The sequence below is a fragment of the Abramis brama genome (genome assembly GCF_963993115.1).
Source record: "Abramis brama genome assembly, chromosome: 3".
NCBI classification, from domain to species: Eukaryota; Metazoa; Chordata; class Actinopteri; order Cypriniformes; family Leuciscidae; genus Abramis; species Abramis brama.
The window spans coordinates 14,872,846-14,900,014 of record NC_139965.1 but is presented as its reverse complement, the minus strand read 5'-3'; the positions used below and the strand labels follow the sequence as shown (position 1 = coordinate 14,900,014).

Here is a 27,169-nt window from a genome sequence, read left to right as displayed (position 1 = left end):
TAATTTTGGTGTATTTTATTGTTCCTTTTTGTGTGTTTTTCAAAATGAACTGAATTCATTTTGAGTCTGCATTCATCATTCACAGCTGTTGAAATAACCTTTAAATTAGTTTGGGCAAATGAGAACATAAATTAAGTTAAACTACTGCATGTACCCATAGAAAAATAAATAAATATAAAAATTACCAACTGATTCAAGAAGAATGATCCAGGAATTTCACTTTTCCGTTTACATGACGAAAGTTTGGTCACCATGATTACGTAACGTAACAGTCATTTATTTTTGTTAGCTGGGTAAATTGCGTTTATAGGCTATAGGCTACTGTCTATGGTAGCCTAAATTGTAAGGGTTAAATGTTAAAATGGACTGCCATAGAAGTCTGTATGAACTCCGCAAGCTCCAGATGGGAGAAGGGCGGAAACATTCCGAAAACCCCATAACGGAGTCTTTTTCAGGGATTTGGGCCGCAATATAATATAACTATTGTTTTGAACGCATACTTAAAGAACAGCCGAAGAAAATGACGAGTAAGATATCTTATAAATAATGTGTATTTTATAAATTGTTATTTGCAACAACCGAACCTGGACTGATCCGAGACTTCTTCTGACTCTGTTCCTCAGGCGAATCCGAGGCAGATGTTTCGGATGTTGCAGCGCAGAGCGCGAGCGATTCAGGCGAAGCGGGGACGTTAGTGGAAGTTACTTTCCAGAAGAACCCACGTCAAAAATACAAATACCTGGAGGCAGAACCCAAGATTTTAGGGGTAGGCTACACGTAAAGTTCGCGTCAAAGTAGAATACAATGTGTTGTGAAACACGTCCACTACTGAAGAGTTGTATATATGTCTCATGATCCACAGGTGACGGAGATCGCGCTGACTGTCTTCTTCATTGGTTGCAGAATTACGTTTTTTATAGGAATGTCTTTTGAATACAGACGTCTGTATGAGTTCAGTATGTCTTTTGAATGGATGACAGACACCATCATGCTAGCGTTTTCCTTCGTTGTAAGTGTGTTTTAACTGTAGCCATTATTATTATTATTATTATTATTATTGCATATTTAATAAGTAAGCCTGCTTATAAGCCATTTTAAGTTGGTTTGCTGGTCTTAACCAATAAGCTGTTCCAATATCTGGTTCATGCCTTGACGGCTAAATCAGAGATTGGAGGGTCACTGTCCTGCAGCTGTGACCCTGGAAAACTCTCTCTAACCTGCTTTCTAGTGATGAAGACATTGGCTGCGTCTGAAATCGCTTAGGCTACTGTCTTGTGTAGCTACTTATGTTGAATAGCCTAATTACTGAACGATTCACGATTGTAAAAAAAGGTATGTTCTATATTATAAGTGTGTGTGTAGGCTACTCTAGTATGAATGTAATCCAGACAAAGTACATTCGCCACAATGTCATTATCATGTGACACCAGGGTCAGTTGCGTCCTCTCCTGTGGCCTCATGGGATAAAGTGTCCATAATATGTACACTTCAGAATCTCACCAGGTGTCAAACTCAGTTCCTGGAGGGCCACAGCCCTGCAGAGTTTAGCTTCAACCCTAATTAAACACACCTGATCAGCTAATCAAGTCCTTCAGGCTTATTTGAAAACTGCAGGTGTGTGTGTGTTGAAGCAGGGTTGGAACAAAACTCTGTAGGGCTGTGGCCCTCCAGGAACTGAGTTTGACACCTGTGTGTCATCAGGGTACTTTTTTATGGAGGCAGAATAGTCTCAATTATAATTCACGCAAAAAACATGATTCACACATGCGTAGACAATTTCACATGCATGAAACCTAATTCACGTACACACAAAAAAAATTCACGTGCGTGAGAAAAATATATATTCACAAAAAGCATTTCACATGCGCAAAATAAAATTATATATTCATAAATTACATTTCACAAATGCAAAACACAATTCGTAGAAATACAACTGTGCACAAAAACCTTTGAATGTTTGAAATGTACGAGTTTATCCTTGAATGCGAATGTACAAATCGTCATTCACGTGTGAATCGCCTTGGATTTGTGTGTGTGTGTTTTTGAGACTTTCCTGGCAGCGAACTCCTCCTACACAGAGCAGTCGTACTCTTTAGCCAATCAGATTTAAGCTTATCAATCGACCAATCGGTATCACGTGAGGGCGGGCCTACCGGCATATTACGTCATCAGCTTTCGACCAAGAACCGGTTCGTGGATGAGCAGAGGTATGTGCACTGCAGTTGATCAGTTCATTTCTGTGTTTACTGAAATTAAAGAGTTCGAGATCAGTTGAAGCAATAGTTTATGAACTGCTGTTTAGTCCACATGTGAACAAACATTTATTTTTAGTATTGATGGATTTTCATTTCCTGTGCACCACACATTCAACTGATGATAATGTATGTAATGAAGTGCATATGGAGACATCTCTTTTGTTTTAAGATGCATATATTATGTAGTATTATTGTTTCAGATTTCAGAGACAGATGATGTATGAAGTTGCAGACAACCAGTACTGTGATCTTACCATTCCTACTGTAATTCTTTCAAAACAGTCATGTTGCAAGTCATCCATTTTGACAGTTGTTTCAACAAGAGGTTGAAAGTGATGCATTGTTACTCATTTGTCTCCTGTGAACTATATGAACATGCTCTAGGAATAAAGCCCTGCTATGCATGCATTATTAAATGTTCTTGTCAGAGTTAAAAAATTCAAATACATAATTACATTTGATGTACACATTTTATTAATATGAAAGTTTAATAAGAAGATACTTTATAAAGACAGTACATTACGCGTTTACAGACAGGCGTCATCTTGGAAAACAGTCTCGACTAGTCGAGTCACGAACGCCGTGCTACGTTAGATTTCACTATGCGTAATTCCTATCGACCAGCTCACTTAGCACGGCGTTTTCCAAGATGACGCCTGTCTGTAAACGCGTAATGTACTGTCTTTATAAAGTATATTCTTATTAAACTGTCTGTACACTTACAAAGTTCTCAATGCTTCGGTTTGTATGTAAGGACCCTCATTATGCTACCGTGTTAGTGTGAGGCTATTTTGAGCCTTGTTAGTGGTATTAACTAGCGATTTAATTTTACTTACTCTGTGCCCCATATACTAGTGTTATGAGCTAATCTGTTTTTAAAGATAAAACTCTTTACATTCGATTTTCATGAAAACGCATCGCAGGGAACGATCGACTCGGTAACCATGTGTTAATTACCCCTAGGTTCATTTTTCACTGGATTTGTCCTTTAAGTATGAAGCACAACATTCAGTACAGAGAAATATACGTCTTCCAGAGTTGTGAGATCCAGTCAGAGTCTTCTTTGCTTTTAAAGTATATATATATAAATATAAGTGCAATACATCAAGTGAAAAGTTAAATTAATTGTGTTCAATCCAGTCATCAGTAGACCTCTCTGTTAGGACATATCAGATTTTGGTCTGATATTTAAAATAGTAAAAACCTATAGTATAAGAGGTGCAGACAGAGGACGTGGGAGATTAAGTGATGGTATTTGAATAATGTTTTCTGAATAATCTTAGTTGCATAATCTTAATTGCCTCTATGTATACCTTTGTCTGATCAGCATAAAATCAGATTTGCCTATTTTACTAGGCTAAGTAAAATTAATGCTTCACAACATTGTCCTGTGACACTAAAAACCTTGAGATGACAATACAGCACAAAACATAATGAAATGAATGTTGAATATATTGGTAACACTTTACAATAAGGTTAATTAGTTAACATTAGTTAACTAACCATGATGCAATACATTTGTCGCTGTGTTTGTAAATCTTTTTTTAACGTTAGTTAAACGGGAGTTCGCTGCCAGGAAAGTCTCAAAAACACACACACAAATCAAAGGCGATTCACACGTGAATGACGATTTGTACATTCGCATTCAAGGATAAACTCGTACATTTCAAACATTCAAAAGTTATTGTGCACAGTTGTATATCTACGAATTGTGTTTTGCATTTGTGAAATCTTTTTATGAATATATACTTTTATTTTGCGCATGTGAAATGCTTTTTGTGAATATATATTTTTTTCACGCACGCAAATTTTTTGTGTGTGTATATACGTGAATTAGGTTTCATGCATGTGAAATTGTCTACGCATGTGTGAATCATGTTTTTTGCGTGAATTATAATTGAGACTATTCTGCTTCCATACTTTTTCTCTACTCTTTATGAGTAGGCTACTGTGTATTCGGACATGAGTGTTTTGTCACATACTGTTTTTCGCCTACTATGAATTATGCGATTTCAGATGCAGCCATTGATTAGCTTGTTCAGGTGTTTGATTAGGGTTGGAGGCGGAGCTAAACTCTGCAGGACAGTGACCCTTCAGGACAGAAGTTGCTCATCCCTGGTGTAACACTATGTTTTCCTTAAACAGGGCATTGTTGCTGGCAGTGTGGCGATAGCAGCGCAGAAACTCCACCTACCGACAGTAAGAGTATCTGGACACATAGCAACCAAAAAAAAGGAAATTTCATATTAAAAAAGTGTCATCATGCTAGTTATGCTCTATAGGTAGAATGAGCCCACTGAAATTTTGAGTACCCATTCAGAATGTGTCAGGAAATTAGCATTTCTGAGCTTATGTGTGTCAATTTATTTCTTAACAGCTCAAGGCATGTTTGGGAATGCAGGTGGTCACATGTGTGACATTTACTTTCTGTCTCTTCTTCACGGCTACTCGACAAATATACCCTGGTGTTTGCTGGCTTTACTACCATTATAACGAGACGATTCCTGAAAACAGCACATGTACACTTTTAGGGGTAAGCTAAACTGTTTTACAGAGAAAATGTCAATGCTATTCTTGTCACTGAATGTTGTTCTCCTTTGAAAATAATGCTCTCCATACTGGATGTGGGAAAGCAAAAACTTAACTGAAACGGTTTCTAAATGTAGAAATCCCTCATGTCGTTAATTTTCGAAACACAAATGAAGATCTTTTTGATGAAATCTGAGTTTTCTGTCCCTCCATTGACAGCTACGCAACTACCACTTTGACGCTTCAAAAGGTTCATAAAGAGATCGTAAAACTAATCCATATGAATTGAGCGGTTTAGTCCAAATTTTCTGAAGAGGCTCAATCACTTTATATGATGAACAGATTTAATTCACATATAAACATTCATCAACTCACACATCAGGGTTGGTAAACAGAAGCTCTAGGGCTCGGGGATTGGCAAAACAGCTATTACATGATTATGAAATATTTGCCATTAAATGATTTATATATCGTTTACCCTCCTTACTCACACAGCAGGGATTCGATCATCTGAGTTCAATGGATCAACTCATGGAGGCGACTCAGATCGCTCTCTCTCTCACTCTCGCCGCGTACTGTTGCAAGGTGATTCCCTGCTGCACTGCCAGATCTCATGTGGTAAGCGATGCTCATTTCATAAACCTTTCCATGCTGGCGACCAGAACGAATGATGTGAAATATGATGCAGAGTTCTCGATTGTAAACCGTTTCTGTCTTTTTCAGCCCGTCATCGCCATGATGCCACCCACAGCTCCACAGTGAAAGTGAGAGTTTGTGCACCTAAAAAGACATAATTTTATCTAATAATACTAATAAAACTGGCACATTATTAGACACACCAATACATTATACTATATTCAAACATAATATCACTATTTCTATACATTTATTTTCAGAGCATGAAAACATCAACCCAAGTTAGTATTTTTTTAAATAATGTGCACTTATTTCTGAACACAAAATTGTATAATAACCAGTATGAATTAATCAATATGAATTAATATCTTTACAATGCAAAATGTAAAACGGTGTAAGAATGGCCTTTTACAGAACATATACTGTAAGAATCAGTCGCTATATGGACAGTGTTAATACTCAAATAAGAGGTTATTAAAATGTAACAATTTTAAAAATTACAGGTATAATGAATGATTTTCTGTATAGACAGCATTCTTCTAGCATACATGCATGACAATAATTATATTAATGTATGATATGGCATGAAAAAAACAACGCTGGATGGAAACGGCAAGATGCGCATAAAAATGTATGCGCTCAATTGAGTCGGATAATATTTTTTTCGTCCGATAAGAAGACGTGCATAAACTATGATAGAAACAAATTTACCAAATAAATCCCTCAATGCACTGCAAAAAACTCACGTGACTTTGCCCCAACAGTGGATGTGATATGTCCAGTTATGTGGTAATATCACATCCACTGTTGGGGCAAATTCACGTGAGTTTTTTGCAGTGCATTGAGGGATTTATTTGGTAAATTTGTTTCTATCCTAGTTCTATCATGTAACCAGTGGATGAGTTTCATCGCAGCATCTCAAATGTTGGTTTGATCATTCTGAAACGCCTGAGCTAAAGTCTGTCATCAGAATGATTTGGTTTAATTCCCTCCCTGAAGCGTCTCACATGATTGTTCACAAACACCGGCATCCGAACACAAGATGACCATGACAGCGTTTATTGTGTTTAATCTGTGCGCTCTGAGACTCAAGTCATTTATGATGTAAGAAAAAAGAGCCACAGTTTCTTCCCCAATTGCAGCAACTTCCATTTTTATTACAGATATTTTGCATCAATTTCCAAGGAAGTGACGATTTTGTCCTCTTGAACACATGGGATGGAAACGCAAACGTTGCTTTATTCACATATGTTTATTTGATTTTTCAATTTTGCGCACAAGTTAAAATCACAACTTTGGATGGAAACATAACTAATGATGATGAAGTTTTTGCCCTGAACTTGAACTAAGAAAGTTTACATTTACCCACTGACCTGAAGTAGAGCCTGTATTTGTTCTTTTTAAATAAGCAGAGGACAAACAGTTGGCAAAAATCCACTGTGCAAGATAATTAACAATATCTTATCATATTTATCCCAAGAAAAAACTAAGAAGTTTCAATGATTCATATTGTGCACATCTTAAAATCATTACTGACACTTTAGAAATAATCTTAATAAACAATCTTCACAGAAGATAATCGTCAGCTTCTGCAAATCAGTCTATTTAAAGTGAATGAAAAAGGTTCTGATCTCCTTCGGGTGAATGGTCACATTGAAGTCCTGGGTTACGCCACTGAAAAAATCGGTTTCCTCTGTAAAAAGAGGGGAAAAATATAACAATGACAATTAGTACTGACATCTATTCAATCTGATTCAAGCACTGTAGGTATCCATCAAGGGTGAAAACTCACCATCTTTTCGTACTCTTTCATTGGTTTTCCAGCTCCACCTCTGGAGGTCTGATATATCCCATGTTCCAGTAAGTGAACGCTCCTGCACATCAGTTACCTCCCCTATGCCCCGCATAACTTCCTATTACCAAATGAATTTACTGTTAATGGCACTGCTTGAGAAGTAAAACATTAATCCATCAATGCAAATGCCAAAAATGTACCTTCAGGTTAATAGTGATGGGTTGTGACAGGACTGGGTCTTCTCCTACTTCATACAGGTGTGTGATCCTCAAAAGAATCCGGTCAAAGTCTATCTTTCTCTCTCCACCTAGGAAAACAACATATACATTTTGAACATAGCTTCTGGTTTGAAGTAGAAAATCCCTCCACACAGCGCAGAAACATTCAGATAACTGTTATGAGACATGCTGGCAGTTAAACTGTGCATTGTGAACTGTACTCTACTGTATATCACCTGCGCTGAGATTGTGGAGGTGCTGGGTGTGATCAGGACTGTAGTTCCAGCCAGGGACGCTGAGGGTCTGCATGTGGAGGTTCTGGGGCAGAACAACCGGCTGAACGGACGGACCGCTACATCTCTCTCTCCGATTCAGTGGCTTTTCTGTGCAAGGGGAATATTTTACACTCCTTTGTCTCGGTTTGTTTACCAAAATGTACGAAACACACAAAAATTATATGGAAAATGTTTTGTTATTTAGGTTAAGTTAAAGTTGAAAATGTTGCTCAACTGACAACTTTTTTTTACATTTATGATTCTTTATATTTTTTATGAAACATACAGGGTGGGGACAGAAAAAATAATAAAGAAAAATAATTCAGACAAAAGGGAGGTAATGATAAAAATCTAATTAAATATTAATTACTGCATGAAGGTAAAACACTAAAATGTACAGCCATAGATAAAAAAATAAAAAACAGTAGGTGCATTAAGTACAATTCTACACATTGAGTTGCAGAGTCTGTGTACATGATAAAATCAATGTAGAGAGCAGTGTTATTGTAGTATCATTGAGATACTATTACAGTTTTTATCAATATTTTGAATTTTTATTTTTATACTTTTTGTTTTCAGTTTAATTTTAGTTAAGGATTTAGTAATTTTCTTGCCATTTTGAAATATGCCTATATAGTTAATTTTTTTGTTTTAGTTATTTTAGTACATTGAGTAAAACTAAATGTAAACAAGAAATGTTGGCTTGGCAACTAGCTAAAATAATTTTTTTATTTTAAGTTTTATGGTTTAGCGTTGTGAATTACAAAGTCTGAATTGCAAGATTATGAACTCGCAATTACGAGAAAAAGTAATAAATTAATGCTAGGCCTGACTATTTAAGTGACTATATTCTGATTATAAACTAAGTATTACGCTATTAAAGCTGTTCAAGCTGCAAGTTTAGATCTTGCAAGTTCTTAAAGAGCCTTTCGTGCATATGGTCAATTGTGAGGTAAAAAGTCACAATTAACTTTTCTATTTTTATTCCATAGTTTGTTAGTAGTTGTACATTAGTAATAGTGAGTATTTGAATGCATGTAATTTTGTGATTTCACTGGAATGGACAGTGTTTGGATGAAAGGAAATTGGAGGGCACACTATAGAGTGGTGCAGGGATGACATATTTTTGTAGGCCAAATCCTGGAAATGAGTTTGCATTTTTGCTCTTCCGGTTCCATCGTCCTGAAGTCAAGGTTTTTTTGGCTAAATGCTTGAAATAACGTCTGGTGAACACAAGCTCAAGGTAGTTTCATGTTTTATTATACCATATAAATGTCATTTATATGACGCAAGCTAATGCTAACCATTGGCTAAATGGGACTACAGAGGTTGTTGGGGACATTAAACGTCATCAGCCGAACAGGTAAACTCATCTACTCACTAGTCCGCTTTCATGGCCTTGTTCTGTTTATAATTGTGCTCTTGCAAGGATTATAACTCGAACTTTGAGGGATTTTTTTTTAACAGATGCAGGGGCTGAGATTAAAAACCTAGAAATGCCTGCATGTCTGCAAACTCACGCGGTTGGTCAATAGGCATAACCACTGGTCTGTGCTGCAGCTCTAGTGCCTCCTGTTGGTAGATGGATGATACTGCAGCAGGGGATCCCAGCATCATCCAAAGAACGGGCTGCACAACAGAGGAGTCATTGAGAGTCAGGTTATAACCCAGATTCCACTCCTGGTTGTTCCAAAGCCGTCTATGAAGCATCACCTGATACACAGACAAAGAATGCACAGAATACAAATGGTACTTTTAGATAGTAAATTGCTGGGAAAGGCCTAAGAGACTGACACAACCGTGCCAAGTATGTGCGAAGCCCTCACTTCTAGTTGACCCTGACTCAGACTGGCCACTCCATGAGCTCTTTCACTGAGGAACACAAGTCTGCTGGAATCATCTTCTATGTAAGCCGCTCGTACCATTGGGTAGTAGTTCTGTGCACGTAAACACACAACAGATGTACGTGTAAAAAAGATGTGCATCAAAAGTGCAGTATAATTTATGAATCTTAACGGTCAAGCATCCTTACACGGGAGACTGTGTTGTTGACGAAGCTCTTGAATGTCCTTTTCATCATCTGGTAGCCATTGTTGTCAGTAAACAGTGTTCTGTTGTTCTGCAGACTCGTGCGGGTTCTGAACACAGTCTCTCGGTTCACCTCTAGGGGTCCCACTTTATAGCTCTGCTCCAGTCTGAAGCACGCCAGCCGACCCTGAAACCCTACCGGCACTCTGGTGACCACCGAGTAAGTGTGGTTCTTGTCTTCCTCCTCCCTGCAGAGAGAACAGCCACACTTTAGCTCTGAGAACTACTACTAGATTTTTAGGTTTCTGGAGAAAATGTGAGAGGTGTTTAAAGGGGTCATGTCATGAGAAATTGAATTTGCCTGGATCTTTTGGCATATAAGAGTTATGAACATATGCACCATCGCACCATAAGCCCCACGCACTGGTGTCAGTCTCTTAATGCCGGACATTTGCCTTCACTGGATGTGAGTGTCACGCCATGTCAAAAGCAAGTAGAACCCATTATAATCACTGACGCTGTCTACACCCAATACAGCTTACAGATTCAGTTCAGTTTCTGACATACTCCACACACTTGAGTCTATCGACAACTGGACAAATGCATGAATGACGTGCATCCGAGTGTAATGGATTATCAAAAAAGAATGATTGGCTAAGTCTGCAATACATCACCAGAAAATATCTTATCCTTTTGAGTTATTACATTTTGTTATAACACAAGTTATTGATTTTTCTATTTATTGGTATCTTTTGGATTTATTTATTATCTATTTTGGATTTTTAATTGTGCAAGATTATTTCCTATAATTTTACATTTAGATTACCTTACCTTAATCTTTAAAACACTGTCAAATACATTCTTAAGCAAAACAAATATATATATTTTTTTCATACTGTACATTAGAATGTTATGATGCCTAAATTCGCTTTGTAGCATTTAAAACAACTAATTGTAGTTTTTAGTGTTTTACTTTTAATTTATTTAGACGAAATAGTATAGAATTTAAATATCGACCATTTCTCGGTTATCAGCCTCACCATGAAAATACTTATTAGCTAACTGTATCGACTAGAAATTGAATGTCACATCGCTACTTTAAATAAAGGAAAAAATTGTTTACTTGTATTTCAAGGAGAACAGCCTTAAAAACAGACAGACATAATAGATTACGGATCTCAAAGAACATCTTTTCTTTCACCTGTAGAAATACTGACGTATCTCTGAAACTATCTTCCCCGGCACAATCTCCATGGCCACAGATTTGTATGCAGGAACAGCAGAGCCGTTGGCAGTGAAGATGTAGTTGTCTGAGATCGGCCCAGAGTGAATGTCCCCGTTGGCCTCATACTCCCAGAAGTCCTGCTGTACTCGAACTCTCATCTTTTTGCACCTGTAATTGGATAGGCAAGGTCCGAAATGACATTTTTAAATGTTCCATTGAACAAAACTGTGGTGATTTAGACACATGAAACACACTTGCCGGTCTGTGATGCTGTGCAGAAGGTTTGTCTCTTGGTCAAACATCAGTTTGTAGCACTCATTCAGCACTGGTAACAACTTCCTTCCCGTCTTCTTCCACTGGCTCACATTCTTCTTCTTAAATTTCACTACTCTGGCCACATGAGTCGCCCCACACGGAGACCCAGCGTCACAGTGGGATTGTGGGAACTGCACAATGTACTTTCTGTACTGCAGTCCACCCAGCTCAACAACGAAGAACAGATCGTAGTCGGTGGAAGACTCCATCGATTGCTGGATCTGCAGTGAATTATTGAGTTTGTTATCAGTTGAAACAACAGATGACTACATGTCATGATAGAAGCAATGATTGGGATAAAGAGAAAGAATATGAAATCTGAATATTAAAAAGAAAAACTACTAAACTAAATGATCAGTGTATACACATTGAGAACGGAATATGCACAGATTATGTTTTGGTACCTGAGCCGGTGCTGCCTTTCCATAATCGTCAAGCACAACTGCCATTGCATATGGCACAGAAATATTAATATATGTTGAAATGTTCCAGGCTAGAGGGTTGTACACGATGATATGCTGTTCAAGAACATTTTCTGAGTCTGAAACCACAAAAAAAAAGAAAAAATTTGGATTATTAGACCCATGATCAACCAATATTTTAATATTATTAATATTGATACTAGTGCTGGCAAATTTATTAAAATATAAATCCATTACAATTAACAGGCAAAGATAAAGATGTCTTTGGGCAGAGAATATCCAAGTGCAGAAAAGAAAAGATTCAAATCTAAATATAGAAATATACCAGTCTTCTCTGTGGAGGGTCTGGTTTGGGGTGGGTGATGGATGGCATTGGAAAGTTTGATGGTCTGTGGAAGCAAGAAAATGGCTGCCAAGAGTTCCTCAGCTCCCATCATGCCTTGCATGAGATGCTCCATATACATATCAGCCACTTTGGGGGATTCTGTCCCTGTGATGCCATCATGATGCTGAACCTGGCATGTCAGACCAGATAATGGCTAGTCAAATCATGTCTTGTCATATGCAAACCATTAATATCATAGAGGGATAATGTTTGATTTGGGCCTACTTCATGAGAGAAAGGAATTTAGTACTAGGTAAATATTAAAGGTGCAGTAAGCGATTTCTGAGAAGCGCTGTTAAAAGTGGATTGGACCAAGCAGCACAACACACTTGTAGCCAATCAGCAGTAGGGGGCGTGTCCACTCATGTTGGGGGAGGAGAGTGAGCCAATCAGCAGTAGGGGGCGTGTCCACTCATGTTGGAGGAAAGTGAGCCAATCAGCATTAGGGTGCGTGTCCACTCATGATGGGGGAGGACAGAGAGTGAGCAAGAGGGAGATTTGAAGAAAGACTGTAGAAAGAGAGATGGCTGAGAGACATTACAAAAGAGAAAAGCTGGGGAAAAAGGGCTATGATCAGTCAAGAGGTTTAGGACCCGCGTTAATATTAGAAAAGCTTTCCAGTGCTGGAGAGACCGAAGCGGGAAGACCTGAAAACAGACGCTAGGTTACGTTCTTTTTGCTTCATACGTGAGTAACATTGGTTTTGCTCTTTTTAACAGAACTAAGATATGCTGTTGTCTAGAGCTGTTGGCAACTAACAACCAACTCTTGCTTGTATTTACTCTTGTGTACTGTTTTTGTTCTTTCTTGTCGTTCATTCATCATCTTTACTTTATTTTTCGCCAAGCATTATTTTGCTTCACTTCAGCCACACTAAATCCTATTATGCTCAAAATAATGAATTGGTTTGAGTAGGGTAGACTTAAATTAAAGGTGGGATCAGTAGTTTGTGAAAAACACTTTTGGTCAGTGTTGATATTTGAAATCACCAAAACAAACCGAGCACCCTACCCCAACATTTTTTCGGGTGTACAGTGTATGATAAAGAGACATTCACTCTTGCATTGAGTGTTCATGAATTTCAGAGCAATGAAGGGAGGGGTGTGTTTGTTTGGGCTGATTGCAAATATCAACAGTGTTTCTCAGAAATCGCTTACGGCATCTTTAATGAAATACATTTATTATAAAAAGTCATTGCAACTTATTAGAAGTAATTTGCGAATGCCAATCTACCTAAAGTTGCCCACATGGAAATGATTGTGGCACAACAAGATAAGTTTAAAACCAGGCACCTCAGAGACAGCCCATCGCAGGGCCTTGAGTTTGTCTAGAGCCCACTCTCTCTGAACCGGGCCTTCTGGGTATCTGATGCGGTATCTAGTAAAGAGAGACTCTGCTGCATACAGGAGGGCACTCGCTCGTCTGGCTACTCCTTTCAGAATATTTCGGGAACCATAGAACCCAGTCCAGGCCTGAAACGGTTCTAGGAAACCAGGATAAAAGACCATTCAGGACCATTTTGTCATTCAGAAATGCAGTAATCACAATTATAGAAGTAGCTGTTGAGAAAACCTGTTGAGTAAGGGAGGAAGTCTTGGTTTTCCCTCACATCCCAGGAAAGATTTGTTTGGTGCACCGTCTGAAAATAGTCCTTTAGCGTGGCGTACTGAACTGCAACTCCATACTTGTCACTGTGTGCATTAATGTAGTTCATTAAAAAATCCATGTTTGTGAATTGCACTGATGCATTGTAGAACTGCTTGTCACAACCCTGTAAATACAACATATCCTTTTAAACTGTAATCCTAATGAGTGAATATATAAAAGAAACAATGCGCAAGTTAGCATTGCAGGATGATGGAGCTAAACTGACCCAAGGCCAGAGAACATGGCTGGTTCTGAACCACTGGGCCCTCATTCTGATGTTGTCCACCATGGTCTGTGCATACAGCTCTACAGTTTCCTTGGTCACTGGCAGACTCATGTTAGGGTATATGCCATCCTTAGGAGGGTTCGGAAACAAGGCAACACCATTCCAGTAAAACCCAGACCTGGAATCAACCACCATCAATTTTTAAAGCACCTTCAAACATTTTTTTTTTAATGCTTTTTGTTTAACACATACACTTTTATATACTATCATGCAATATTTTGGGGTTGGTAAGGTTTTTGAAAGAAGTCTCTTATGCTCACCAAGGCTGTAAATAAGTTTTTTTTATAAAAAAAAAAACAGTAATATTGTGAAATATTATTACAATTTAAAATAACGGTTTTCTATTTGAGTTTTAAAAAGCAATTTATTCCTGTGATGGTAAAGCTGAATTTTCAGCATCATTACTCCAGTCTTCAGCGTCACATGATCCTTCAGAAATCATTCTAATATGCTGATTTGCTGCTCAAGAAACATTTATTATTATTATCAATGTTGAAAACAGTTGTGATGCTTAATATTTTTGTGGAAACCGTGACACATTTCTTTCAGGATTATTTAATGAATAGTAAGAACAGCATTTATTTTGAAATATAAATCTTTTGTAACATTATAAATGTCTTTATGGTCACTATTTAATGCATCCTTGTTACATTTCTTTAAAAAAAAAGTTACTCACCCCAAACGGCAGGAAAAATGGAGAAATCACAAAAGAGGTGTTACAAAATAAAAATGAAAAATGTTACTGGACGTTACCTGTTAGAGAAGGGGAGGTATGATGGTGTGCAGTAGCTGAACTGGTCCATGGTGTGTGTGAATATCTCTTGTTTTTCCTTTAAGGAGGGAGAACCTCTCCACACAAACTGCAAATTCTACAAATAACAGTTGCATTATTATCACATGTACAAATGTATCATAATTTAAGAGGCACTCTGAAAACTAAATATGCAGCGTTGCACTCATGTACAGTGATGAGCCAAAACATTATGAGCAGTCACAGGTGAAGCGCATATTGTTGATCATCTCCTAACAAGGCCACATATTAAGGTCTGGGTAGATTAGATGGAAAGCAAACAATCAGTTCTCATAATCAAAGTGTTGGATGCAGGAGAAATGGGCAGGAATAAAGATCTGAGCAACTCTGACAGGGGCCAAATTGATACGGCAAGAGTATCTCTGAAACGGCAAGGCTTGTGACGGCACCAGGATCACTGTGGGACGATGACAAGCCGCTGGAGGGAGTGTGATGATTTGGGAAACCCTGGGTCCGGCCGTTCATGTGGACGCAAATTAGACATATGCTGCCTACCTAAACATTGTTGCAGACCAGGTACATCCCCTCATGACACTGGTGTTCCCTGGTGGAAGTGGCTCTTTCAGAAGGGTAAAGCACCTGACACACGGCACACATTGTTCAGGAATGGTTTGAGGAACATGATGAAGAGTTCAAGGTGTTGCTCGGCCTCCAAACTCTCCAGATCTCAATCCAACTGAGCATCTGTGAGATGTGCTGGACCAACAAGTTTGATCCTCTTGCAACCTACAGGACTTGAAGGATCAGCTGCTAATGTCTTGGTGTCAGACACCACAGGACACCTTCAGGGGTTTCGTAGACTTCATGCCTCGGTGGGTCAGCGCTGTTTTGGCAGCAAGCGGTGGACCATCAGCATATTAAGAAGGTGGTCATAATGTTTTGGCTCATTGGTGTATAAAACATATTTCCCACATTAAATAAAGTACAAACCACTGACGCAAAAGTACAACCTTTTTTTTCTGCATGTCATCTTTAAGGTCGTAGTCGATGCGAGAGATGAGGTGAGCGTCAAACCCGGCGAGGGCAAAGAGGATGGGGGTGGTGGCCGACGCACCAAACGGATCAACATGCCACGCAAAACGTGGCCGAATGCCAAAAGTCTCATACAAGAAACCATGACCCTCTACAAGCCAGACAGAGATGGGGTAAGAAGAGCTATAACTATATGCAACACTAATACCATAGTACTGTGTAAATGCCATGATGTTACATAAATATGGTAATCATTTAATGGTAAGGCCATCTGTCAGCATCACTTTACCATGGCAAAATCACATGCTCTACAGTTTCATTTGTAAGTGTTGGGTTCACAGTCACACACCTGTGAGTTGAAGAATGGCATCATCTACATCTGTCACTGCTTCATCATGCATCACCTGACCACCGATTATGAACTCCAGACGACCCTCGAGCAGCAGCTGTCTCACCTGACAAGTAAAAACAAGTCACCTTAAACCAGGGGTTTTCAATCTTTTAGATGTGTTGTCAAAATGATCCCCATTCACACGGATCTGTGAAAACGACTAAAAACGCTGTATTATTCATGTCAGGCCAGTAGTTGGCGATGTCACGTTGTAAAGAAAAACATCACCAGAGAATGTCTAATAAGGGGAGAACTTCCACTCTCAGTAAACTTCCGGCTTCTGAACTGGTTGCAGTTCCACTCTGGTTCCATATGAGGGCGCTCACAGGACGAGTGCAGAATGAATGGAGGTCTATGGCGCTATACCCCTCAAAATCCACTTTACTCAGGATATAATTTTTTGTCTAGTAATTTGAATGCTGTATTCAAAAGGAGATGCAAAGAAATTACACATTGCTGGGTGTTAGATTTTTTAGAGTCACTTATTTGCTTTAAAAAGTCTTTTAAAATGTCAATGACGTCATACACAGCGTCCGACCAGAGATACTGCTTTACGGCAGTCCTTCAGTCACTTTGGTGCTTTCGCGCTCTGCACTTTCTTTTCTCTCGAGGCATTGACAACACAGCTGACACAGGTAAATAGACGTGCTAGAAGAGTTTTTGTTTTGTTTGTTTCTGGTCCCGCTTCGGATGCCACGATGCCATCAAGCGGTATCTCTGGTCATAATCAGTCCTTCACTGACCAATCAGCGTTCATTAGCAGAATGCTAGCGTGTTATGGGCAACAACAACTCAACCTGTAAGAAATCGAAAGGACATAAGTACTCGTTCATTCAACTTTCGACCTATAACCCATGTTGAACTTGCAAAACCTACAATCGAATCTGAGATTTCTCAACGGCAATCGGGTGAAAGAGACAAATTTAGCCGCCTAGCTCCATAGACTCCCATTCATTTTGCACTCATGGGCGATCGCCCCCAGTGGAACTGTGGTGGAACTACAACCAAAATTCGGTACAATAGGACTTAATAGGGAGTGGCCAGGCTCTCCGTAGACGGGCTCTGACGTCACCGTTTTCACAAATTCGCTTTTTTTTGTAGTTTACACAAAGGCAATAACTGTATCGTTTTCAAAACCGTGCACTTTAAAACCCATTTTCAAAGGTTTGCATTTTCAGGTCCCCAAAGCGCAGTTGTGGTGTAAATGAAAGGCCAAAACACATGAAAAGTTACAAGTCTGTTTTTAGTTGAAAACAGTGTCTTGTAAACGGCCCCTGAATTATTATTTAAATAGTTTTTTATTTATTTTACTCAATTCATTTATTTATTTTAATTTTATTTCTACTATTTAAGTTATATATTCTTACATTTATTTCCAAAGTTTGTCTCTTTTCCACGGACACCCCTATTGCTCCCTTGTGGCCCCAAGTTTGAAAACTTCTTCCTTGAGTTTTAAGGTAAACTGATTTACCCATATTATGTAATAATAATAAAAACTAAAACACCCAATAAGACATCAATCAGTCCTTACCTGTTTCTTGTGCCAGTCTGATGCCACATTCACCCACCAGAGTCGGAAAAACTCCTGTTCAACTGCGATGAATTTGCGGCTTTTGCCTCTTGACAGCTCTTCCACTACACTGCTATACACATTGCCGGCATACGCGTGCATGCTCTCCTACGACAGAAAAGTTTGACAACACTGACAGCTCCACTTACGGAAACACACAAGTCATTTAAAATCGAAATCTGCGTTTTACCTGGACCGTGTACACCCAGCCAACATCCATGTGACTGTGAGGAACGACGAAAGCTTGAATCTTCTCAACCGCATCGTTTTCAGAGACTGTCATGAGCAGTAAACCGAGAAGTAAAGATAAAAACATCATCATCGCCACTACAGGATTATCGGAACATCATAACCTGTGTTTTCAGAGAGTCTCATGACTGCATGTGAGCACGTGCGCATGCGCACTTTTACTTCCTATTTCATTCGCTGTGCTCGGATTGGAGCTTCACCATTTCCACTTAAATGTGTTAATTAATTTTATTTATTTGTTTATTTGTAGTTATGTAAATATATGTAAATTTATTTATTTATTGCTCGTTTGTTTGTAAAAAAAATCCAACCTCAAAGCATTATTTTCCTATTTATAAACTATTCCATACAAACCCAAAATACTTTAGTGAACGAATAACGCTACATAATTGATAAAAATATTTGTAACTTTGTACTTGTCTTGGTCAAGCTCTGAATAAACTGCCGTCTCCTGGCCACTAGGAGGCGCTCATATACGCTCGTCTGTGTTTGTCGTCTCCCTTGCTCGGGTCCTGCTTTGTATGCTAAAGATGGCCGATGTTGACAATGATGGGGAGAAAACAACAGACAAAGATGATTTGCAAGTGTTAAAGGTTTGAACTGACCATTTCATTTCCTTCTCTCTTTTAATGAGCTCAAATAAATAGGCATCACCGCGTTCAGATGATGATGTCGGTGATGTATAATGCACACATGGCTGCTGCATCGCCGGTCACTATAACAACTGATACACTGTATTGCAACATCAGAGAGCGAGCAGGTTACAAAACAAACAGCATCTCTGCATCTTTTTTATTAAACTCTGTGTAGTGTCGTGTTATCCATCATGTCGTGTAATGCTTGTTTTACCCATTATTCATCTCTCTCTGCAAGAAAACACTTTGTTGTAGTAAATAATACTGTAAAACCACAATAAACTCATTTGAGCTCCTTTTAATCAATGTAAGAATGTTTTTGTCGTTTTATTTATTACATATCTCTTTTATTATGATCACTTTTTTACGACAAATGCTATTATGCCGAAGTTCTGCAGTTAATATATATTTGATAGAAGCTGTAGTAATGTTTGTAACGGAAAGCAGCAATGAAGTAGAATCTCTTTAACATTCAGTTTAATTTAATTTTCCGTGAATGCAAAAGGAGATTTTCTGACAAACTCACTCTCAAATTGCTTTCATTTCATTGAAAGTGGATGCAATGCAAGTGAGCGATGACTGAGGCTGTTATTCTGTCAAATATCTGCTGTTGTCTTTCACAGGGAGACTAAATGATGACAGGATTTATTTTTGGCTGAACTATTTCTTTAATGCGTGAAATGTCTTTGAGTTCTTGAGGAATTTCAAATGTGCAGTTGTTTAATAATAGCACTTTCTGTCTCACAGGAGCTGGTGGATGATCTGTACTCCTTTAGGGACCATTACTTTGAGACACACAGTGTTGAAGATGCTGGTAGGAAACAGAATGATGTTGCTCAAGAGATGGCAAAGACACTTGAGAGGCTGCAGGAAAAGGAAGGTGGGTATTACTTCTTTGTTTTCTACAATTCTTCTTGTAAAGAAGCCTTAATGTTTATTAAAATATATTCTGACAGTTCACCCAAAAATGAAAATTCTGTCATTAATTACTCACCCTCATGTTGTCGCGTAAGACTTTCGTTCATCTTCAGAACACAAAACACAAAATATTTTTGATGAAATCTGAGAGCTTTCAGTCCCTCCATTGACAGCTACGCAGCTACCACTTTGACGCTTTAAAAAGTTCATAAAGAGATCGTAAAACTAATCCATATGAGTCGAGCGGTTTAGTCCAAAAATTTCTGAAGAGACTCGATCGCTTTATATGATGAACTGATTTGATTTAGGCTTTTATTCACATATAAACATTCATCAACTCCCACATCAGAAGCTCAAGCTTGTTCGCTCGACATGCGAGAACCAATGAGGTTCATTCTCGTGTTACGCATCACGTTTGAGCTTCAGCAAGAGGTTTGTTCTCGCGCGTCTAGCAGGTTCGGTTGAGCTTCTGTTTATCTTCGCTAATCAATGTTTAAATGTTAATAAAAGTCTAAATTAAATCCGTTCATCACGTAAAGTGATCGAGTTTCTTCAGAAAAATTCATATGGATTAGTTTTATGATCTCTTTATTAACTTTTTGAAGCGTCAAAGTGGTAGTTGCATAGCTGTCAGATTTCATTAAAAAGATCCAAAAAAATATAGCAAAATCCCTCATTATTGACTATTTATTGTCACTCGGGTAAGTAAAATGTATATAACGCATTATAATATTTGTATTATTAGTATATATTTATTAATATGTCCTGCCCTCTCTTTCAACAGATTTGTACAAACACAGCGCCCAGTTCCTGCTGCTACGGGGTCGGTGTCTGAATGTCGGTCCGGGATTCAGTCAGTCTGCAGAGGAGTGTCTGTCCCGGGCTGTTAAACTGGAGCCGGGTTTGGTTGAGGGCTGGAACACACTGGGAGAGCAGTACTGGAAAAAAGGAGACCTGACGGCGGCCAAGACCTGCTTCACAGGTGCACTACAGCAGGTGAGTCTTATTATTGCAAAAAACAATGGGTCTCTTTCATATAAGCCCTATTCGGAAGGGATTAGTTTCCCTGGAGGACATTAGAGAAATTTGTTTTTCGCAGGCGTACTTTGTGATTTTAATCCTGTCCGAATCTGCCAAGTCTGTGTTTTTCAGCAAAAATTCCAGGGAGAATCACCGACTGTTTTTCAGCAAACTCAACGGTCCTCTGAGAAATCTAATCCCGTCCAAATGTGAATGTCTGTGATTACTAATGTCGTATTATAATAACGCTTCTGCTCGTGTTTTTTGGCCTACCGTTTGCACAACAATCTTTCGCATGCTTTCATGTAATTTCAAAATGGATGGTATCCAGTGAAAAAATTATACAAAATTAATAAATAGAGCCAAATTGTGGAAATTGCTAAGATTGCCTATTTTAATATCTGTGTCAGGTATGAGTAAGATACTTGACTAGATACTTTTCTGCTCACTTATGCACGTTTATTATAAACAGCCACTTCTATAAACTCATGTGAAGTTTACTTAAATAGGTGTTTTATACTAAATTAGAATTATAGCATTAATAGACATTAATTATTTAATGTGATATGTATGAATGTTTTCGCCCAACAAATCATGATTCACTAAAAACGTTTATACTAAAATTTATTCTAAATTAAAAAATGTAGAAACAACTGAAACCACATGTATGCATAAATCACATACTCTGGATGGCCTTATTGTGTTAAGATGAAAATTTATACAGAAATTTTTCTTTTTAAATAAAAAAAATATTATACATACAGTGAAAGAGGAAGAATAGGTGCATTATAGCTTGAGCTGCCGCCATTTGTACTTCTAGCTATTTACCTATAACGGCTAATGAATCGTAAGTCTTGCACATTCACATAAAATAGCTTACTTCTGCGTTGCAAAATAAAGTGAATATAACAGCGTAGATTTGCATATGTACATACATGAGTAAAATGAAAGTATAAAAGATGTGTATTGTGTTTAAACTGGTTTTGAGGATGGCACACTTGGCCTTGCTCTCAGGCATCTTTAGAGGGCGTATTTGTTTTGTTTGCCGAGTGACGAAAGGGTGTAAAAGAACGGTTGTTTGGAAGACCTTATATGGAGATGGTTTAGTCGTATTTTATGCAAATCAGGAATGAGGTTGCTCATTTAGAATACTCAAATTCATTATTATTAGTATTATTTTCAAATTCATGTACCCTCGTAATCATTAATCAAAACAACTTCCCCTCCCTCTTGCATCTCTGATGACGTTTACTGGCTCGAGTGACTCAAATGACTCGCATGAGATCGACCAATAGCAAACCACAACCATCCAATCAATTCCCTATAGACAAAATCAGGTCCCTTCCTAAATTATCAGTTTTATCAGACATATCTTAAAATATGTCAAGTCTCAAAATGCACACCAGTAATGTTTTATTCAAGGCACGTTTATAAAAGCTACTTAAAGGTCCTAATTGAACTAAGACCTAATCCTGGCTTAATCTAAGCCCTGTCTGTGAAACCAGGCCGATGTCTTTTATGATATCTGCCTCTTTTGATATGGTACTGTCATGAAGCGCACTCATTAACGCTAGGTTTGTTCATTCAGAGTAAAAACAAAGTGTCTCTGAGAAGCTTGTCTATGGTGCTGCGCCAGCTGCCACCGGAAGGCGACGCACAGGAGCAGAGCAAGCGCATTGTGGAGAGTGTGGAGCTGGCCAGGCAGGCTGTGCAACTCGACGTCACCGATGGGACTTCGTGGTGTGAGTGAATTACTCTGATAATGTAGAAAAGGACACATTAGGTGCCTTCCTTCCGTAAATGCTATACGTGGTAGACTTCACATAAATGTATTATATATACATGCATATTACACAAACATATGGTGATTTATATTAAATCAATTTATAATAGTATAATTCTTTAATATGCACAACTCAAGTGTCGTCCATGTTGAATAAACACATTTTATCATGTGAAATTAAGTCGGGAGTAGTGAATACTGCATTGGGACCCAGTTGATCAGAACGCAGCTTTTGTTTCCTAACAGCATTTCTTCTGAATACACACAGATTATAATGTTGGTGTAATGAGAAAAAAATGTAATAAATGATTCTTATATTGTTTTGCTTTGCTTTGGATAACAGATATTTTAGGGAACGCATATATCTCCATGTTTTTCACCAGTGGACAGAAGCCACAGCTCTCTCAACAGGCCCTCAGTGCCTATGCACAGGCTGTGAGTATCTCTCTCATGGATCACCTAAATTATATATATGGTGGTTGACTGACATCATCATCTTACCTTTTGATTTTTATCTGTCCATATTTACAGGAGAAAATCGACAAAGCATCCTCAATGAATCCTGACCTCCACTTCAACAGAGCTACGGTAACAATCCTTTCAGTTGCTTTCACACATGCTTTCTCAAACACAGGTGAGCACCAGCAAATGTGTCACAGTGAGATTATTACATTTTTATTATCCTCCTTACTTCATCTCCTGCTTTCTGCTCTTCCCTGGCTTTCTCATTCAACCTCCTAGCTGATGGAAGCCTGTTAATACAGTTTGGTTACCAGATAAAACACTGATTCTGGGTACCAGTCAAGCCAATGAAACCAACATGTCCTTTCTGTCACCAGTTGTTCCAGTATGAGGAGATGTTCAGTTCAGCTCTGGATGGATACAGTCGTGCTGCAGCCCTGGACCCTGGCTGGGAAGACGCTCAGGAGAGGGAAAAACAGCTGCTGAAATACCTAGACCAGATTACAATGTTATTAGAGAACAAGGTGAGAGAAATTGGCCGCGACACTGTAACATTTATGGTGCATTTACACTGACGCAGATCGGGTGTTTTCAATTCATCCCTATGGGAGCTGAGCTATTGTGGGATTGACGCCGGATCAGAGAAAGTATTGCACTTTGCAACTTTATGCAAACGTCCAAGTGGAAAAATGGCAGGTGGCAGCCAATAGCTGTCAGGTACAGGTAGTGATGTCTGTCATGAGCATTTCTAAATCTGTGTATTGCACTGGAATTTCTGTTGAATTTAGTGTGTAAACCTTATTACTTGCACTGCAGTTATTACATGTGTTAACTATTGCAGTTTGGATGCTTTGTGAATTAAAACGCTTGGTTTACAAAAGTTCATTAAATTGACACTCTATCTTTACTTTGAGCATATGATGAATAAATTGGCCTTGTACTTAAAAAAAAAAAAAAAAACACATTGATTAAACACACTCGCTACAGAAACACCCCAAAGCCGTTGTTGTGTTTTGAGTGGCACTGAGCAGAGTTTTGCCTTGCAATACACACACACCCTTATGTAGAATCTTTATTTGGTTTCATCAAAAAGGTTGTTTGGTTGTTGTTTTGTGTTGTTTCCATCAGATGGCAGTGGAGTACAGTTAAATAATATTCCAGATGTCCACAAGCAATCACAATAACCACACTCTCTCTGTGTTTCAGGGAAAAGTGAAGGCGCGGCGTCTTCGTAACATGCTCTCGTCCCTCAGCACCTCCGCCTTGGGCCCGTGCTCTTCCCCTCAGTTCCGGTCTCCCTCAGGCCGCGTGGGAAGCCTTGAACCCCGCATCTTATCCGCCCTCACTCACGGCCACAACGGTGGGGTGGCAGCACTTGGAAAAGTTGTCTTCAGCCTGATGTCAGAGGGCCGTATGGCTTTGTGAGTTTAAATGCCTCGGCTGAATATTTAATAAACTTTATTTGTATGCATACATCTATACTAGCAGTCATATACTGGATATAGCCTAGTTAAAGGTGCAGTAAGTGATTTCTGAGAAACACTGTTGATAATAGAACCTAACCTAAACAAACACACCCCTCCCTTCGTTGCTCCGCCCACAGAGTGGATGTCTCTTTATCATGCCTGAAGCTAAGCAAAATAATGCTTCTTGAAAAATAAAGCAAAGATGACGAATGAATAACAAGGAGGAACAAACAATGAACATACAGTACACAGGAGTAAATACAAGCAAGAGTTGGTTGTGAGTCGCCAGCAGCTCCAGACAAACAATGACACTCAAAACTGTCCTGTTATAGAGCTAACATTACAACAACAGCATATCTTGATTCTGTGAAACAGAGCAAAACCAATGTTACTCACGTATGAAGCAGCCGTCCTGCTCAGGTCTCTCCAGCGCTGGAAAGCTTTTCTAATATTAACGTGGGTCCCAAAGCTCTTGCCTGATCATAACCCTTCTTTTCCAGTGATATTCCTCTGAGCTTTTCTCTTTTGTAATGTCTCTCAGCCATCTCTCTTTCTACAGTCTTTCTTCAAATCTCCCTCTTTCTCACTCTCTCTCCTTCTCCATCATGAGTGGACACGCCCCCTACTGCTGATTGGCTCACTCTCTCCTCCTCCATCATGAGTGGACACGCCCCCTACTGCTGATTGGCTCACTCTCTCCTCCTCCATCATGAGTGGGCACGCCCCCTACTGCTGATTGGCTCACTCTCTCCTTCTCCAGCATGAGTGGACACGCCCCCTACTGCTGATTGGCTCACTCTCCTCCCCCATTACGAGTGGACACCCCCCTACTGCTGATTGGCTCACTCTCCTCCCCCATTACGAGTGGACACCCCCCTACTGCTGATTGGCACACTCTCTCTCAGAAATCACTTACTGCACCTTTAAATGTTTGCTTTTACTGTTGTGTTTTATTTTTTAAATGGTTTCCTGTTGTTGTCTTGCAGCACATTTGGCATGGTGGACAGTGATGAGACCTGTTGTCTAGTCATGGTGTACAATACAGCAGACAGCTGGGGTGTTTTAATAGGAGATACTGTAGTCATTCCTGAACCACAGGTCAAACGGCACAGCGTAACACATAAAGATAAGGTTTGTGTACCAAACTTCAAAGTTTTACATCTTTACTTACATTACCATACCAAAGTTTGGGGTCTGTAAAATCTCTTATGCTCACCGTGACTACATTTATACAATCAAATATACATCAACATACATTAAAATTATTACAATTTTACATTCCTTTTTTAATTTTACTATTTTCAGCATCATTACTCCAGTCTTCACTGTCACATGGTCCTTCAGAATTTATTCTATAGGCCTGTTCAGACCAAGGATGATGACTATAACGATATAGTTCAAAAAATCATTCTAAATATAAAAGAAAATCAGAGTTCACACCACAACTATCCAACAATATAATTTCTCTGTTCCCTTTCCTTAATCACTTTCAGAACGATTTTTTTTTTCCAGCTGATGATTGTTAAAAACTTTGAGTCAATCAGAATCCATCGTTTTAAAGAGCTCGAGCATTTAAAGCGACAGACGACAAAACATCAGCGCACGCTTAGAATAAACAGAACAATATCGTACGTTGGTGTGAACACTAATATAGTTATCTTTATAGTTATTGCTCTTATGTTGATTTGGTGTTTAAGAAATATTTCTTATTTTTATCAATGTTGAAAGTCGTTGTGCTGCTTAATAGTTTTGTGGAAACGGTTGTACATTGTTTTAGGATTCTTTAATGAATAGAAAGTTCAGCAGCATTTAAAAAAATAGAAATCTTTTGTAACATAAATGTCTTTAATGTCACTTTTGATCAATTTAATGTGTATTTGCTAAATAAAAGCATTAATTTTGTCTTCAAAAAAAAAAAAAAATCCTACTAACCCCAAACTTTTGAACGGTAGTGTATAGATTTACAAAATGAAGCTAATTTAACCCTCTGGTTCTGCTAGTGTGGCTGTTTATTTCAACGAAATGAATGGTCTATATTTTAGTTTGATAATGTTTATTGTTTCATATTTTTTATTTTTATGGTATTTTATGGTACTAAATGATATGTATGCAGTGTTCACATAGCAAGTTTCATAACGTTATGAAGAAAAAAATCTAAAATCTCAAAATGTAAAAATTGAGCACCAGAGGGTTAAACAAGTTTGCAGCTATAGGTGTGATAACGGCAAAGTGCTCAGTTTTTGCATTATTATAGGTGATGTCTTTGTAATATGTTTCTTGTTTGCTTCTCCCTATACAGTCATATGACTTCCGAAGTATACGTGTGGACTCTCCCTTGCTCCTCATAGTCAATGGGAAAAAACAGGTGATGAAAAGCCAAAGTGCAGCCTTTGTTACTTACAAACCACAGAGTGAATGAAAACCCAGAGACAGGACATACAGTGAGAACATTGAGAGCAATGAGGGTAGTGTTTTTTCCATTTGTATATATTGTGTTTGTTCCTGTTTGTGAGGACAGGAAAACTCTTTGTACATATTATTTTCAAATCATTTCCCTTTTTAATTTTCCTTGATGTCATTGTTTAAATTGTGTTGTGGTCTGTTTCATATTTGGGTTGTGAAAATAACAATAAACCCAGTAGTGCTCTTAAGTCTTACTCTCATCAGTTTGGCAGTGCTTGCAGAAAATAAACCTAATTTACATCGGGGTTTTCACATATATTTTAATATTTTCGACACTGAAGTAATTTACATTAGTAGAAACATGTTGGGAGTATTTACGACCATCTCCAAACTCAATAAATAACACATTTGAAAAAAACATGAAAAACTAAACAGAAACAACCGTACTTGGCCGTCAGAACTGGAATCAGAAT

The 27,169-nt window shown here is 38.4% G+C and overlaps 3 protein-coding genes across 5 annotated transcripts; 2 read left to right on the top strand and 1 right to left on the bottom strand.

Annotated features, from left to right (window-relative positions):
* The first annotated feature begins 390 nt into the window (after positions 1-390).
* Positions 391-6,061, top strand: LOC311080074 (uncharacterized protein). 3 transcript variants are annotated; one of them, XM_084109836.1, is made up of 7 exons: positions 391-527; positions 624-766; positions 863-1,009; positions 4,401-4,454; positions 4,633-4,788; positions 5,280-5,402; positions 5,508-6,061. In XM_084109836.1, the coding sequence occupies exons 1-7, from the start codon at positions 521-523 to the stop codon at positions 5,544-5,546; spliced, it is 669 nt and encodes a 222-aa protein (XP_083965962.1). In that variant the 5' UTR covers positions 391-520; the 3' UTR covers positions 5,547-6,061. The 3 variants fall into 3 exon arrangements, with proteins under 3 accessions (XP_083965962.1, XP_083965963.1, XP_083965964.1); XM_084109837.1 differs by having other exon boundaries at positions 5,283-5,402; positions 5,508-5,912; XM_084109838.1 differs by lacking the exon at positions 863-1,009.
* A 495-nt stretch (positions 6,062-6,556) lies between these two features.
* man2b2 (mannosidase, alpha, class 2B, member 2) lies at positions 6,557-18,176 on the bottom strand. Its single transcript, XM_084110043.1, has 19 exons — positions 17,951-18,176; positions 17,722-17,868; positions 16,149-16,254; positions 15,778-15,950; positions 14,770-14,885; positions 13,957-14,134; positions 13,656-13,854; positions 13,376-13,566; positions 12,024-12,213; positions 11,681-11,817; positions 11,220-11,497; positions 10,938-11,129; positions 9,741-9,984; positions 9,535-9,645; positions 9,229-9,421; positions 7,670-7,816; positions 7,416-7,522; positions 7,213-7,333; positions 6,557-7,113 (listed from the first exon to the last, which is right to left on the bottom strand). Exons 1-19 carry the CDS (start codon positions 18,080-18,082, stop codon positions 7,022-7,024), a joined length of 3,054 nt encoding a protein of 1,017 aa, XP_083966169.1. The 5' UTR covers positions 18,083-18,176; the 3' UTR covers positions 6,557-7,021.
* A 316-nt stretch (positions 18,177-18,492) lies between these two features.
* On the top strand, positions 18,493-26,950 carry ttc5 (tetratricopeptide repeat domain 5). Its single transcript, XM_084107904.1, has 10 exons — positions 18,493-18,602; positions 19,392-19,524; positions 20,347-20,558; positions 22,171-22,324; positions 22,709-22,800; positions 22,897-22,953; positions 23,205-23,351; positions 24,034-24,248; positions 25,280-25,424; positions 26,593-26,950. Exons 1-10 carry the CDS (start codon positions 18,531-18,533, stop codon positions 26,710-26,712), a joined length of 1,347 nt encoding a protein of 448 aa, XP_083964030.1. The 5' UTR covers positions 18,493-18,530; the 3' UTR covers positions 26,713-26,950.
* The last annotated feature ends 219 nt before the right edge of the window (positions 26,951-27,169 follow it).